The 13,878-nt window shown below is 47.7% G+C and overlaps 2 protein-coding genes across 4 annotated transcripts; both read left to right on the top strand.

The window, feature by feature from the left end:
* The first annotated feature begins 2,484 nt into the window (after positions 1 to 2,484).
* On the top strand, positions 2,485 to 5,510 carry LOC120964461 (uncharacterized). 2 transcript variants are annotated; one of them, XM_073500116.1, is made up of 3 exons: positions 2,485 to 2,768; positions 3,944 to 4,015; positions 5,328 to 5,510. In XM_073500116.1, the coding sequence occupies exons 1-3, from the start codon at positions 2,606 to 2,608 to the stop codon at positions 5,426 to 5,428; spliced, it is 336 nt and encodes a 111-aa protein (XP_073356217.1). In that variant the 5' UTR covers positions 2,485 to 2,605; the 3' UTR covers positions 5,429 to 5,510. The 2 variants fall into 2 exon arrangements, 1 of the variants encoding a protein (XP_073356217.1); XR_012184495.1 differs by having other exon boundaries at positions 2,513 to 2,808; positions 5,328 to 5,487.
* Positions 5,511 to 10,309: 4,799 nt separating this feature from the next.
* On the top strand, positions 10,310 to 13,489 carry LOC141023354 (uncharacterized). 2 transcript variants are annotated; one of them, XM_073500117.1, is made up of 3 exons: positions 10,310 to 10,609; positions 11,785 to 11,856; positions 13,169 to 13,489. In XM_073500117.1, the coding sequence occupies exons 1-3, from the start codon at positions 10,447 to 10,449 to the stop codon at positions 13,267 to 13,269; spliced, it is 336 nt and encodes a 111-aa protein (XP_073356218.1). In that variant the 5' UTR covers positions 10,310 to 10,446; the 3' UTR covers positions 13,270 to 13,489. The 2 variants fall into 2 exon arrangements, 1 of the variants encoding a protein (XP_073356218.1); XR_012184496.1 differs by having other exon boundaries at positions 10,402 to 10,649.
* The last annotated feature ends 389 nt before the right edge of the window (positions 13,490 to 13,878 follow it).

Raw genomic sequence — 13,878 nt, 5'->3', positions numbered from 1 at the left:
ATTACTATAGATGTTGCCAAGCCGCTCAGGCGTTGGATTTTGATTGATTCGGCCAGGAGGAAAAAGGTGGACATGTACGATATTCAGTATGAACAGATACCCTACTTTTGTTTCTCCTGTGGCAGACTAGGGCACTCGGAGCTATATTGCCCTAACCATGGGTCTAGGGATGAGAAGGGCGAGCTCCCGTTTGGCCCCAATCTGAGGGCTCCAGAGGAGTCTTGGAAGCCGGCGAACAGTGGTAACACATCGAGGTCAGGCGCTAGCAAGCCGGCCACGAGGAATTCAAGCACAAACAAGGACAAAGGTGAGGAAGTTGATTCTCCGATCAAGAGTAAGCAGCCACTAAAGAGAAAAGATGCCCCAAACCAAGTCTACAGACCTGTGGCAAAAACCTTGCTGCTCACTGACGGGGGAGTGAACACAGCCGAAGGACAGGGAATCCTTGCCAAGGATGGTGATACTTCCGCTAGTAATGACACAGAACATGATGATTTTGTCAGGAACGCAAAGAAGAAGAAACCCACACCTGAGAACTCGGCAGAGACCGCTACGCGGTCCTGCCCGTCATCATGACATGCCTGAGCTGGAACTGCCGGGGGCTTGGGAACCCCGAGGCAGTTCGTGAGCTTCGCAGCATTGTGAAGTTGGAAGGGCCCACTCTACTCTTCGTTATGGAAACGAAGATTAAAGCAAAAAGAGTAGAGGAGTTGAAGTATGCTCTAGGTTTTGGAGGCTGTTTTGCTGTTGACAGTGTCGGCCTGAGTGGCGGCATAGGTCTGTTCTGGTCTCGCGACGTGAGTGTTGAATTAAAAAACTACATCAACTGTCACATTGATGTTGTGGTTAATGGCAATGACCAGAATTCTTCTCCTCCATGGAGATTCACCGGTTTTTACGGGGCGCCGCGACCAGCTGACCGTAGTGATCATTGGCAGCTTCTTCGTAACCTGTTTGCTTTACCCCATGCTGCTTGGCTGACTATGGGGGATTATAACAAAACTTTATTCGCGTCTGAACACTTCAGCAGACGAGCGAGACCTGATGCGCAAATGAGAGCATTTCGGGAGGTCACTGATGAGATCTCCATGCAAGATTTAGGCTGGTCTGGGATGCCGTATACATGGGATAACCACCAAGCGGGTGAGGCAAATGTGAAGGCACAACTAGACCGAGCTTTTGCAAATGAGGAGTTCAGGCAACTCTTCCAACATGTAAGGGTCAGACACTTGCCTTCGGTTGAGTCTGATCACTGTTTTGTCATGGCGGAAATAAAAGAGACTATGTCACACGGGCCAAGGGCCAAGAAACAGTTCCGGTATGAGAACGTATGGCAGACACACACTGACTACGACCGCCTGGTGAGTGGCACTTGGCAGGGAATTCAGCGCTCGGCAGGGCTCCAAGGAATTGCGTCTGCCCTGGGGACCCTGCAGGCAACGTTGGAGCCATGGGGCTCTAAGGAATTCGGGTGTTTGGCATGTACAGTCCGACAACTCCGAAAGAGACTTGACCGTGTTCGGTGCCATTCGGTGGGCACGGGGCCATCAGATGAGGAGAAATCCATAGTTAAGAAACTGAAGGAAGCCCTATACCAAGAGGAGGTATGGATCCGACAGCGATCTCGAGTCCCTTGGCTCCGTGAAGGCGATCGGAACACTTCCTATTTTCAGGCACAAGCAGCCCAACACAAGCGTATGAACAAAATTCTTGGCCTCTGCCGAGCAGATGGCTCAGTTTGTGCAAATGAGAATGAGGACAAAGCGGAGGTGCTAGCTTTCTACCAAGACCTGTATCATACGCAGGGCTTTGCGGATGCTAGTGACCTATTACCTCATGTGCCTGTCAAGGTGACTCAGTGTAACGCCCGGATAATTAGGCTACAGTAATCACATCCTAATGGTGCCATGTCATCACAATTATTTTCTAAACCTCACTTTGTTCCAAACCGGATTCAAATTCAAATTAATAATGTCAAGTTATTAATTCTTCAAACATTAAAATAAAAATGTTTGTTAGGTTGCAAATATTCACTAATTAATTTTCATGAATAAACCAACAGTTTTGGAGATGTTTAGAATGCCCCGGGCAAATAAAACAGTGCCCAAAACATCCCCATTAATCCGTTTTCATTTATATAAAATTTAAATGAAATCTTATTGCCTCCAAACTTTTTGTTGAACTACTAGATAATTCCTAGTATTTGTTCTGACAAGTGGGACTTTTAAAAAAAATTCATTTGGTGGCTCAACTTAACACAAAACAGTAGCTAATAAGAAAAAGATATAAAGAAAATGAAAGAGAGGAAAAGGGCATTATGCTCCCGGCACAGACTGTGCTCATAAAGCCTATTGCTACAGTGCATAAGGCCCAGCCCGCGTTGGCCTTTTCCCCAACCTCTCACCAGAGGCAGAGAGGCCATGGCGCGTACGCCGTCCACCCGCCGATTGCCTCGCTGTCAAGCATCCCGCGGCCCTTTGGTGGATAAGGAGACCGTCCCCGACGCCGCTGTCGAACCCTACCTTATCCACTTCTTCCCCCTTGCTCTCCTCCCCGATCTGGAGAGGCACCCGTACGCAGCCGTTGACGCCGCCTCGTTGTTGACATGCTCCGGCACCACCCCGTCCCGCTCGAAGGCGCCCAGGAGCTGCGCCTCGACGTCCTCTACCTCCACAACAACACTCTCGAGCAAGGACGTACTTTACAGTCGCCATCGAGCACATCTCCGCGTACATCGTCGCCGTACGCCGTCGTTTGCCGCTACTCCGGTCCGTCCCCGGCCGCCCCGACCACGTCCCCGAGTCCACTGTGAGCTCCTCTGCCGGCTCCCCCTGCTCGTCCCCTCGATCCGTCGCCGTTTAGCCGCCCCGCACTTCGGCCGCCATGGCCAGAGCTCGAGCTCCCGTGCGTGCCCGCGCTGCTGCTGCTCTGGAACCGCTGCTGCCTGCCGCCCCCCTGCGCGCGCCCGGCCGCTGTGCCCCGCGCCCAGCCCACGCGCCCACGCCCGCCTCCTGCTGTTGTCGCTGCTGCTATCTTCTGCTACTGCTCCGTTGCCGATGCCTTTGCTTGCTGCTCGCGCCTGCTACTTTGCTGCTGCTCATGCCACCGTTGGTGCTCTCTGCTCCGGCTCATTGCTGCTGCTGCTCCTAATCCTTGCTGCTGCTCTTTGCTACTGCGTGCTGCTGCCAACGCAGGCCATGGTCGCTATGCACTCCCGTGCATACGTGACTGTATGTTCTACTACCCAGCAAGGCCGCCCCAGTTAGATTAGTCTAGGAATAGATTAGGTTAGTTTATTTGTTTAGTTAGTGAGATGTGTAGATGACATGTGGCCCTTTCTAGATTAATTTAGTCTAGTTACTTTTATTAGCACATGTGACACTGACATGCGGGTACCCTAGAGATTAAACAAAAATCAAATTACCTACTATCTATGACAATTGGGCCCGGTCGACATTGTTGACTTTGACTAGTCAACTCTGACGGGGCTGTTGATTTTGACGCTGGCCCCACCTGGCAGTCAAACAGCCACACTGCTAGTGTACACACCCTGGGTACACCTAGCTTTTAGTCATTTATTTTCGAAATAAAAGTTTTCCATAAAATCTTTTAATCTTTGAAAATCATATAAAATAATCCGTAACTCGGATAGAAATAATTTATATATGAAAGTTGCTCAAAACGACGAGACGAATCCAGATACGCAGCCCGTTCGTCCGCCACGCGTCCCTAGCATAGCAAACCTGCAACATTCCCCCTCCGGTTCATCTGTCTGAAAACACGAAACTCCGGGGATACTTTCCCGGATGTTTCCCCCCTTCGCCGGTATTACCTATCCCTGCGTTAGATCACCTCTAGCATCGCGTATTGCCATGTTATGCTTTGTGATGCTTTGATTGCTCTATTATTTATTGTGTTCCCCTCCGTTACTTCTTTCCGGTAGACCCCGAGACCGCTGCCGGTACCCCTGTGATCGCCTACATCGACGATGAACCCTTCTTACCAGAGCAACCAGGCAAGCCCTTCCCCCCTTGATCACCAGATATCACATATTCTTCTATATACTGCTTGCATTAGAGTAGTGTAGCATGTTACTGCTTTCGGGTTAATCCTATTCTGTTGCATAGCCTGTCATTGTTGCTACAATTACCCTTACCTGCAATCCTAAATGCTTAGTATAGGATGCTAGTATTCCATCAGTGGCCCTACACTCTTGTCCGTCTGCCATGCTATACTACTGGGCCACGATCACTTCGGGAGGTGATCACGGGCATATGCTATATACTTTATACTGTTACATTACTTATGATACTGTTCGGAGATGGGGGCTGAAGGGGCAGGTGGCTCCATCCCGGTAGAGGTGGGCCTGGGTTCCCGACGGCCCCCGACTGTTACTTTGTGGCGGAGCGACAGGGCAGGTTGATACCACCTAGGAGAGAGGTGGGCCTGGCCCTGGTCGGCGTTCACGGTTACTTCATAATAACACGCTTAACGAGATCTTGGTATTTGATCTGAGTCTGGCCACTGGCCTATACGCACTAACCAACTACGCGGGAACAGTTATGGGCACTCGACGGCGTGGTATCAGCCGAAGCCTTCTTGACGTCAGCGACTGAGCGGCGCGCGCTAGATTGGACCGTAAGCCTGCGCTTGTATTAAGGGGGCTAGGTCTGCTTCCGGCCGCCCTCGCAACGTGCAAGTGTGCAATGGGTGATGGGCCCAGACCCCTGCGCCATAGGATTTAGACCGGCGTGCTGACCTCTCTATTGTGCCTAGGTAGGGCTGCGACGTGTTGATCTTCCGAGGCCGGGCATGACCCAGGAAAGTGTGTCCGGCCAAAGGGGATCGAGCGTGTTGGGTAATGTGGTGCACCCCTGCAGGGAAGTTTATCTATTCGAATAGTCATGTCCCTCGGTAAAAGGACAACCCGGAGTTGTACCTTGACCTTATGACAACTAGAACCGGATACTTAATAAAACACACCCTTCCAAGTGCCAGATACAACCCGGTGATCGTTCTCTAACAGGGCGACGAGGAGAGGATCGCCGTGTAGGATTATGCTATGCGATGCTACTTGGTGAACTTACCATGTACTCTCTTCTACATGCTGCAAGATGAAGGTGGCCAGAAGCGTAGTCTTCGACATGATTAGCTATCCCCCTCTTATTCTGGCATTCTGCAGTTCAGTCCACCGATGTGGCCCTTTACACATATACCCATGCATATGTAGTGTAGCTCCTTGCTTGCCAGTACTCTGGATGAGTACTCACAGTTGCTTTTCTCCCTCTTTTTTCCCCCTTTCCTTTCTTCCTGGTTGTCGCAACCAGATGCTGGAGCCCAGGAGCTAGACGCCACCGTCGACAACGACTCCTACTACACCGGAGGTGCCTACTACTACGTGCAGGCCGCTGACGACGACCAGGAGTAGTTTAGGAGGATCCCAGGCAGTAGGCATGCGCCTCTTTCGATCTGTATCACAGTTTGTGCTAGCCTTCTTAAGGCAAACTTGTTTAACTTAATCGGGGGCGTCACAAGTTGGTATTAGAGCCAACTGCCTATAGGAATCCCCCTTCCAAACTCCTTGGCCGAAGTTGAGTCTAGACATTGAAAAACTTTTACTAACATGGCTGTGTGGCTTACAGGCCCACGTCGCCATTGGGTGGTATTAGGTTTTTTTATTTCTCGTCTATACTCTGGGACTCTTATCTCTCTTCTACTCGGGTTAAATGGTTTACTAACTCTAACTCTAGGTTCTCGTAACTACTTCCTCCCGGAGAGCCACTCGATACAGATGATCGCTTGATGCACTAGAAGATTCCGAAGTTACTCTCTGATGTTCCCTCGATACTTTGTGCCATCGCTTTTGCAATTCCATTCCATCGATAAACCCCAATGGATAACCAAGTATACCTCCCATTCATACAATCATTCCCCGTTGATCTTGTTATTATAAGATACCTTAAAATTCTCTCTATTGTTCCGAGAATATTTTGTGCCTACTGCCTTGTAGTTCTTTGCCACATGAATACTCCTACGGATAATTCCTCGCACTTACCTAGTATCCGCTCATCCCCAGTTGTTCATGTGTTTCACAAAAGTCTTCGAAATACTATTCGATCCTTCGAAAATCCTTAGCAGCTTATTGCTCTGCAAATACTTGTCTGCTTGCATTATGGATGCTTCCCATATGTCTGGCAATATCCATTAGTCTCCTTTTGACACCGTCATTTTGAACCTATTGATTCAGCATGAGTGCGAGTGCACGCAATCATCGGTTGATCCTTTTAAAATATCTTTTTGGTTCAGACGTCATTTTAAGCATGAGCTGGATCTCGACCAATCGAATTGTTGTCGATTTTACCCCTAAGCTTACTCAACTTATCTATCCTTAATCAGAGCGTTTGCTTCTGATCCTTTGATTTGGAAATCATAATTCCTTTACATGTGAGCTTTGAACTAGTCAGTTGCTTCTATAATCCAATGCCTTCGCATTGTTTATTCCTCTGGTTGTGTGCCGATACTCACATCAGCTCTGCTATGGACTGTCAAATCCTTTGTTGAAATATCATCCGACATTGTCCTTCGTATACAAAAACCTCGAGAAGTTCTTTCCCTGATACATAATGCCTTCGGTAAATTGTATCCTCTTCTTTTGTCACCCATGCTCTACTATCGAGCTTGTGTTAATTACTATTGAAGCTTGTGGTATATGTTCCCAAGATACCCCTAAGGGTTGAACCTATGCCTTCCCAGATCCGGGTAAACCCGAGAGCTATCACGAGTCATACTCTTCTGGTGTTTTGCTAGATTTTTTTTAACATTACAACTTCTTCAAAAAATGAGAAGTGAATGAAAGGTTATACATTGAAGAAGTGGGAGTCGACCTTGAACTTTGTGTTCATGCCCATGGACATGATGTAGATCTTGTCATGGAAGCTTCTCGCAACAATAATTATCCGCTTGATATAATTTCATCTTATATCTGGGATTTGGTCTTTTGCAATCATGGTTTCTGACCATATTGTTCTTCTTTGATCCCATTTCTCGGACAAGTTTAAGCACTTGTCTTCTACAGATCATTGCACCTGTCCAACCTTTACTTTGATCTACCTTCGAGTATTACACTCTGGTATCTCAAGAATATCATGGAACTGCATAACTTCTTATGGGTTCTTCATCAATTGTTATTTCTCACCGATTCCAATTTTCCTGGGTTCTGGGTTGTCGTCAACCGAGAACACTGATAAGTGCATCAATTCTGCACTCCGATTCAATAACTCTAAATAATCTTTGTTGCTTATGAGTTTATTAATCCTTCAAGTCATTCCTAGCCTGATCGAGTATATCATTATCGTGCTAAATTTTTAACTGTGCTATCTGGTCCTTCCGGGAGCGCAATTTGCGACGATAGCTAAGCTTATGTCGATCTTCCTCGTCATACCCTTTCACCTTAAACAACAAGCTTGATTTCTAGTTTGTGTCGTAACCGTGGTTCCAATAACCTCTTGCTTCATCATTCCTTTGACTTGATGTCATCGCTGATCGATTACATCTTCATGAAATATCTCGACAAAATTTGTCGTGATCATCATCAACATTTCGACTCCTTCCAGGATACCAATCGAATTCTTGATGAGAAATACCATCCTTGCCCTCGATGTTTTGTGTTGTCATCGACCACTTTATTGCCTTCCAACACAAACTTGTTCGTGTTCTGTGTTATACCTTGAGTTCCTTGCTATCCAGCATTTGTTCTTCTTTACCTTGGAGTATTACCATCTTTTATGTCAAGAATGTCATGAGGATTACTCCACCTCTTAAGAATTCTTGGTATAGTGATACTTCTCACCATCACCATTCTTTCTTGGTCCCCGTGTTGATTTCAACAAGTGAACGGTGTTGTTTGGATTCTTTCCTTCTAGCAACCCTATTGCTTTGAAGTTAATGGTCGACATTTCATTCTTAGACCATTGGTTATCGAATCACCATTATAACATCGGTCATGCTACCTAAGCCCATATTTCGGGTGCACCTTTCTATCATTGTTCAATCGTGTATGTTTTCATCGAACATACATCATTATATCATTTGATCTGACTAATATTATCTCCTTGTTTACATAATTGTGGAAATCCATCCTTTTGGAAATCTCGATGAATTGTCGCCGAGTCCATCAGCCACCTCCTCATCCTCTCCTTGGTTTAATGATGAACTCCTGTTTCGGAACTCGCTTCCATAGTTCATTCCCGAGAATCTTACAATGTCATCTCGTCAACTGGTGTTGCACCTTTTCCTTCTCAGGCATCCTAAGGTCTAAGGTATCCGGACACCATCCAGATCTGAATCTCGGTCAAATATGATGGTTGGAACATTTTCCAAGGGTAATAACATTGGTCCTTATGTGACCTGGTAAGGTGATGTCGTGCCTAGCACACCTGGCCGGAGGCCCTATTGTTATAGATTCCTTTTGAACAAGGTTATCCATTCTTCCATGAGGAAATTGTAAGACTTATTCCACAAGTTATTCCTGATGGATCCTTTGTGTTTCCAAAGTCTGACCTTGCTTGAAGACCATGTAATGCTATCTCGAAGCATGTTTGTGGTACTCTGATCATCGATAAGAACATTTGAAGCACCATGCTAAATTTCCTTTATCAATTATTCAAACACCGTTGTTTGGGAAATGTCATGAACTTCCTCTCCCCTTACCTAAAGGGTTATCTACATTATATCTTGCCATGGATATCATGCTCTGCTTGTCCTTGGGAAGAATATACCCCTGAAATATGTGTTTAAACCCATTTCCCTTTCCATTGTTTTTTTTGATCTTTCTTGTGATCTATATTATCTAAGCAGTAATATTCTCCTGCTTATGTAAACACCCCGGTGTACAATTCTGTCAGCAAGACCCTGTTGCATTTGTCGATAGCATTCCGGTAACCACCGATGGACGAGAACTTTGCCTATTGGTCTGCCTCGTTCAACGAGCAGGAAGATGGTTCTCTTCGTCCCTCGCCCTTGGTACCGACGTTGTTGCCGACATAACTGACAGACTACCCTCTGACATGCCTTGCTATTGTGACCGTGCAAGATGTCAGCCCACTTTCTACTTTTAACCCACATGGTGGGCCCATAACCCACAGTTCCACAGGATCGAAACCTGACTCTCCTGTAGACCCTATTGCCAAAGATATTCCTTGAGCTTGGCTTCGTATGCAATTCACGAACCACATTCCTAGTGATCTATTCTGGTATCAGACACAATACTTATTCCCGTTGCTTGAATCCCTTTCACACTTTGTTTCAGGCATCAAACGATTGCCTATCTGTTTGAAACTTCTCATGGTACCTTCTTACTTTGCTCTCGATATCTTCTTAAGTTTCCATTCGAGAGTTACTTTCCGCCACCTTCCCCGATGTTATCTACCAGATAGTCAACCTTGCAAGGGTCCGTTCTCCTAGAATACCCCTCTTATTTTTTTTCCCGTAAGTACGATGAAGATCATGAAGGAAGAATGACAACTTTGTCACGATGCCCTGAAACAGAGAACTGAAGACATCAACAAAAAGGATCGACTACCTCGCGAAGAGCAATCAAGAATGAGAAGATTTGTTAGAATTTCTCAACCAGAACTTTTCCGCTTACTCCCCCTCTTAAATCTCGGGACGAGATTTCTTGTAGTGGAGGAGATTTGTAACGCCCGGATAATTAGGCTACAGTAATCACACCCTAATGGTGCCATGTCATCACAATCATTTTCTAAACCTCACTTTGTTCCAAACCGGATTCAAATTCAAATTAATAATGTCAAGTTATTAATTCTTCAAACATTAAAATAAAAATGTTTTTTAGGTTGCAAATATTCACTAATTAATTTTCATGAATAAACCAACATTTTTGGAGATGTTTAGAATGCCCCGGGCAAATAAAACAGTGCCCAAAACATCCCCATTAATCCGTTTTCATTTATATAAAATTTAAATGAAATATTATTGCCTCCAAACTTTTTGTTGAAGTACTAGATAATTCCTAGTATTTGTTCTGACAAGTGGGACTTTAAAAAAAATTCATTTGGTGGCTCAACTTAACAAAAAACAGTAGCTAATAAAAAAAGATATAAAGAAAATGAAAGAGAGGAAAAGGGCACTATGCTCTTACGAGGCCCGGCACAGACTGTGCTCATAAAGCCTATTGCTACAGTGCATAAGGCCCAGCCCGCGTTGGCCTTTTCCCCAACCTCTCACCAGAGGCAGAGAGGCCATGGCGCGTACGCCGTCCACCCGCCGATTGCCTCGCTGTCAAGCATCCCGCGGCCCTTTGGTGGATAAGGAGACCGTCCCCGACGCCGCTGTCGAACCCTACCTTATCCACTTCTTCCCCCTTGCTCTCCTCCCCGATCTGGAGAGGCACCCGTACGCAGCCGTTGACGCCGCCTCGTTGTTGACATGCTCCGGCACCACCCCGTCCCGCTCGAAGGCGCCCAGGAGCTGCGCCTCGACGTCCTCTACCTCCACAACAACACTCTCGAGCAAGGACGTACTTTACAGTCGCCATCGAGCACATCTCCGCGTACATCGTCGCCGTACGCCGTCGTTTGCCGCTACTCCGGTCCGTCCCCGGCCGCCCCGACCACGTCCCCGAGTCCACTGTGAGCTCCTCTGCCGGCTCCCCCTGCTCGTCCCCTCGATCCGTCGCCGTTTAGCCGCCCCGCACTTCGGCCGCCATGGCCAGAGCTCGAGCTCCCGTGCGTGCCCGCGCTGCTGCTGCTCTGGAACCGCTGCTGCCTGCCGCCCCCCTGCGCGCGCCCGGCCGCTGTGCCCCGCGCCCAGCCCACGCGCCCACGCCCGCCTCCTGCTGTTGTCGCTGCTGCTATCTTCTGCTACTGCTCCGTTGCCGATGCCTTTGCTTGCTGCTCGCGCCTGCTACTTTGCTGCTGCTCATGCCACCGTTGGTGCTCTCTGCTCCGGCTCATTGCTGCCGCTGCTCCTAATCCTTGCTGCTGCTCTTTGCTACTGCGTGCTGCTGCCAACGCAGGCCATGGTCGCTATGCACTCCCGTGCATACGTGACTGTATGTTCTACTACCCAGCAAGGCCGCCCCAGTTAGATTAGTCTAGGAATAGATTAGGTTAGTTTATTTGTTTAGTTAGTGAGATGTGTAGATGACATGTGGCCCTTTCTAGATTAATTTAGTCTAGTTACTTTTATTAGCACATGTGACACTGACATGCGGGTACCCTAGAGATTAAACAAAAATCAAATTACCTACTATCTATGACAATTGGGCCCGGTCGACATTGTTGACTTTGACTAGTCAACTCTGACGGGGCTGTTGATTTTGACTCTGGCCCCACCTGGCAGTCAAACAGCCACACTGCTAGTGTACACACCCTGGGTACACTTAGCTTTTAGTCATTTATTTTCGAAATAAAAGTTTTCCATAAAATCTTTTAATCTTTGAAAATCATATAAAATAATCCGTAACTCGGATAGAAATAATTTATATATGAAAGTTGCTTAGAACGACGAGACGAATCCGGATACGCAGCCCGTTCGTCCGCCACGCGTCCCTAGCATAGCAAACCTGCAACCTTCCCCCTCTGGTTCATCTGTCCAAAAACACGAAACTCCGGGGATACTTTCCCGGATGTTTCCCCCCTTCGCCGGTATTACCTATCCCTGCGTTAGATCACCTCTAGCACCGCGTATTGCCATGTTATGCTTTGTGATGCTTTGATTGCTCTATTATTTATTGTGTTCCCCTCCGTTACTTCTTTCCGGTAGACCCTGAGACCGCTGCCTGTACCCCTGTGATCGCCTACATCGACGATGAACCCTTCTTACCAGAGCAACCAGGCAAGCCCTTCCCCCCTTGATCACCAGATATCACCTATTCTTCTCTATACTGCTTGCATTAGAGTAGTGTAGCATGTTACTGCTTTCGGGTTAATCCTATTCTGTTGCATAGCCTGTCATTGTTGCTACAATTACCCTTACCTGCAATCCTAAATGCTTAGTATAGGATGCTAGTATTCCATCAGTGGCCCTACACTCTTGTCCGTCTGCCATGCTATACTACTGGGCCGCGATCACTTCGGGAGGTGATCACGGGCATATGCTATATACTTTATACTGTTACATTACTTATGATACTGTTCGGAGATGGGGGCTGAAGGGGCAGGTGGCTCCATCCCGGTAGAGGTGGGCCTGGGTTCCCGACGGCCCCCGACTGTTACTTTGTGGCGGAGCGACAGGGCAGGTTGATACCACCTAGGAGAGAGGTGGGCCTGGCCCTGGTCGGCGTTCACGGTTACTTCATAATAACACGCTTAACGAGATCTTGGTATTTGATCTGAGTCTGGCCACTGGCCTATACGCACTAACCAACTACGCGGGAACAGTTATGGGCACTCGACGTCGTGGTATCAGCCGAAGCCTTCTTGACGTCAGCGACTGAGCGGCGCGCGCCAGATTGGACCGTAAGCCCGCGTTTGTATTAAGGGGGCTAGGTCTGCTTCCGGCCGCCCTCGCAACGTGCAGGTGTGCAATGGGCGATGGGCCCAGACCCCTGCGCCATAGGATTTAGACCGGCGTGCTGACCTCTCTATTGTGCCTAGGTAGGGCTGCGACGTGTTGATCTTCCAAGGCCGGGCATGACCCAGGAAAGTGTGTCCGGCCAAAGGGGATCGAGCGTGTTGGGTAATGTGGTGCACCCCTGCAGGGAAGTTTATCTATTCGAATAGTCATGTCCCTCGGTAAAAGGACGACCCGGAGTTGTACCTTGACCTTATGACAACTAGAACTGGATACTTAATAAAACACACCCTTCCAAGTGCCAGATACAACCCGGTGATCGTTCTCTAACAGGGCGATGAGGAGAGGATCGCCATGTAGGATTATGCTATGCGATGCTACTTGGTGAACTTACCATGTACTCTCTTCTACATGCTGCAAGATGAAGGTGGCCAGAAGCGTAGTCTTCGACATGATTAGCTATCCCCCTCTTATTCTGGCATTCTGCAGTTCAGTCCACCGATGTGGCCCTTTACACATATACCCATGCATATGTAGTGTAGCTCCTTGCTTGCCAGTACTCTGGATGAGTACTCACAGTTGCTTTTCTCCCTCTTTTTTCCCCCTTTCCTTTCTTCCTGGTTGTCGCAACCAGATGCTGGAGCCCAGGAGCTAGACGCCACCGTCGACAACGACTCCTACTACACCGGAGGTGCCTACTACTACGTGCAGGCCGCTGACGACGACCAGGAGTAGTTTAGGAGGATCCCAGGCAGTAGGCATGCGCCTCTTTCGATCTGTATCACAGTTTGTGCTAGCCTTCTTAAGGCAAACTTGTTTAACTTATGTCTATACTCAGATATTGTTGCTTCCGCTGACTCGTCTATGATCGAGCACTTGTATTTGAGCCCTCGAGGCCCCTGGCTTGTATTATGATGCTTGTATGACATATTTTATTTTTAGAGTTGTGTTGTGATATCTTCCCGTGAGTCCCTGATCTTGATCGTACACGCTTGCGTGTATGATTAGTATACGATTGAATCGGGGGCGTCACACTCAGGCCATGAACGATGATCTTACAAAACCATACACTCCGGAGGAAGTCAAAATGGCATTATTTCAAATGGCCCCATCAAAAGCTCCTGGAGTGGACGGATTTACTGCAGGGTTTTACCAACGACATTGGGATCTGTTGGGACATGATGTAACCAAGGCAGTTTTGGACTTTCTCAACGGGGGTGAGCTACCGTCGGGGTTGAACGACACTTCTATAACTCTTATCCCCAAGGTTCGGCACCCACAGTCGATCTCCCAGTATCGTCCTATTGCGTTATGTTCGGTGCTCTATAAAATTGCAGCCAAAGT

This window comes from Aegilops tauschii, chromosome 5 (assembly GCF_002575655.3).
Source record: "Aegilops tauschii subsp. strangulata cultivar AL8/78 chromosome 5, Aet v6.0, whole genome shotgun sequence".
Classification (NCBI taxonomy): domain Eukaryota; kingdom Viridiplantae; phylum Streptophyta; class Magnoliopsida; order Poales; family Poaceae; genus Aegilops; species Aegilops tauschii.
The sequence above is the reverse complement of the archived record's forward strand: the minus strand, read 5'-3'. Positions and strand labels throughout refer to the sequence as shown.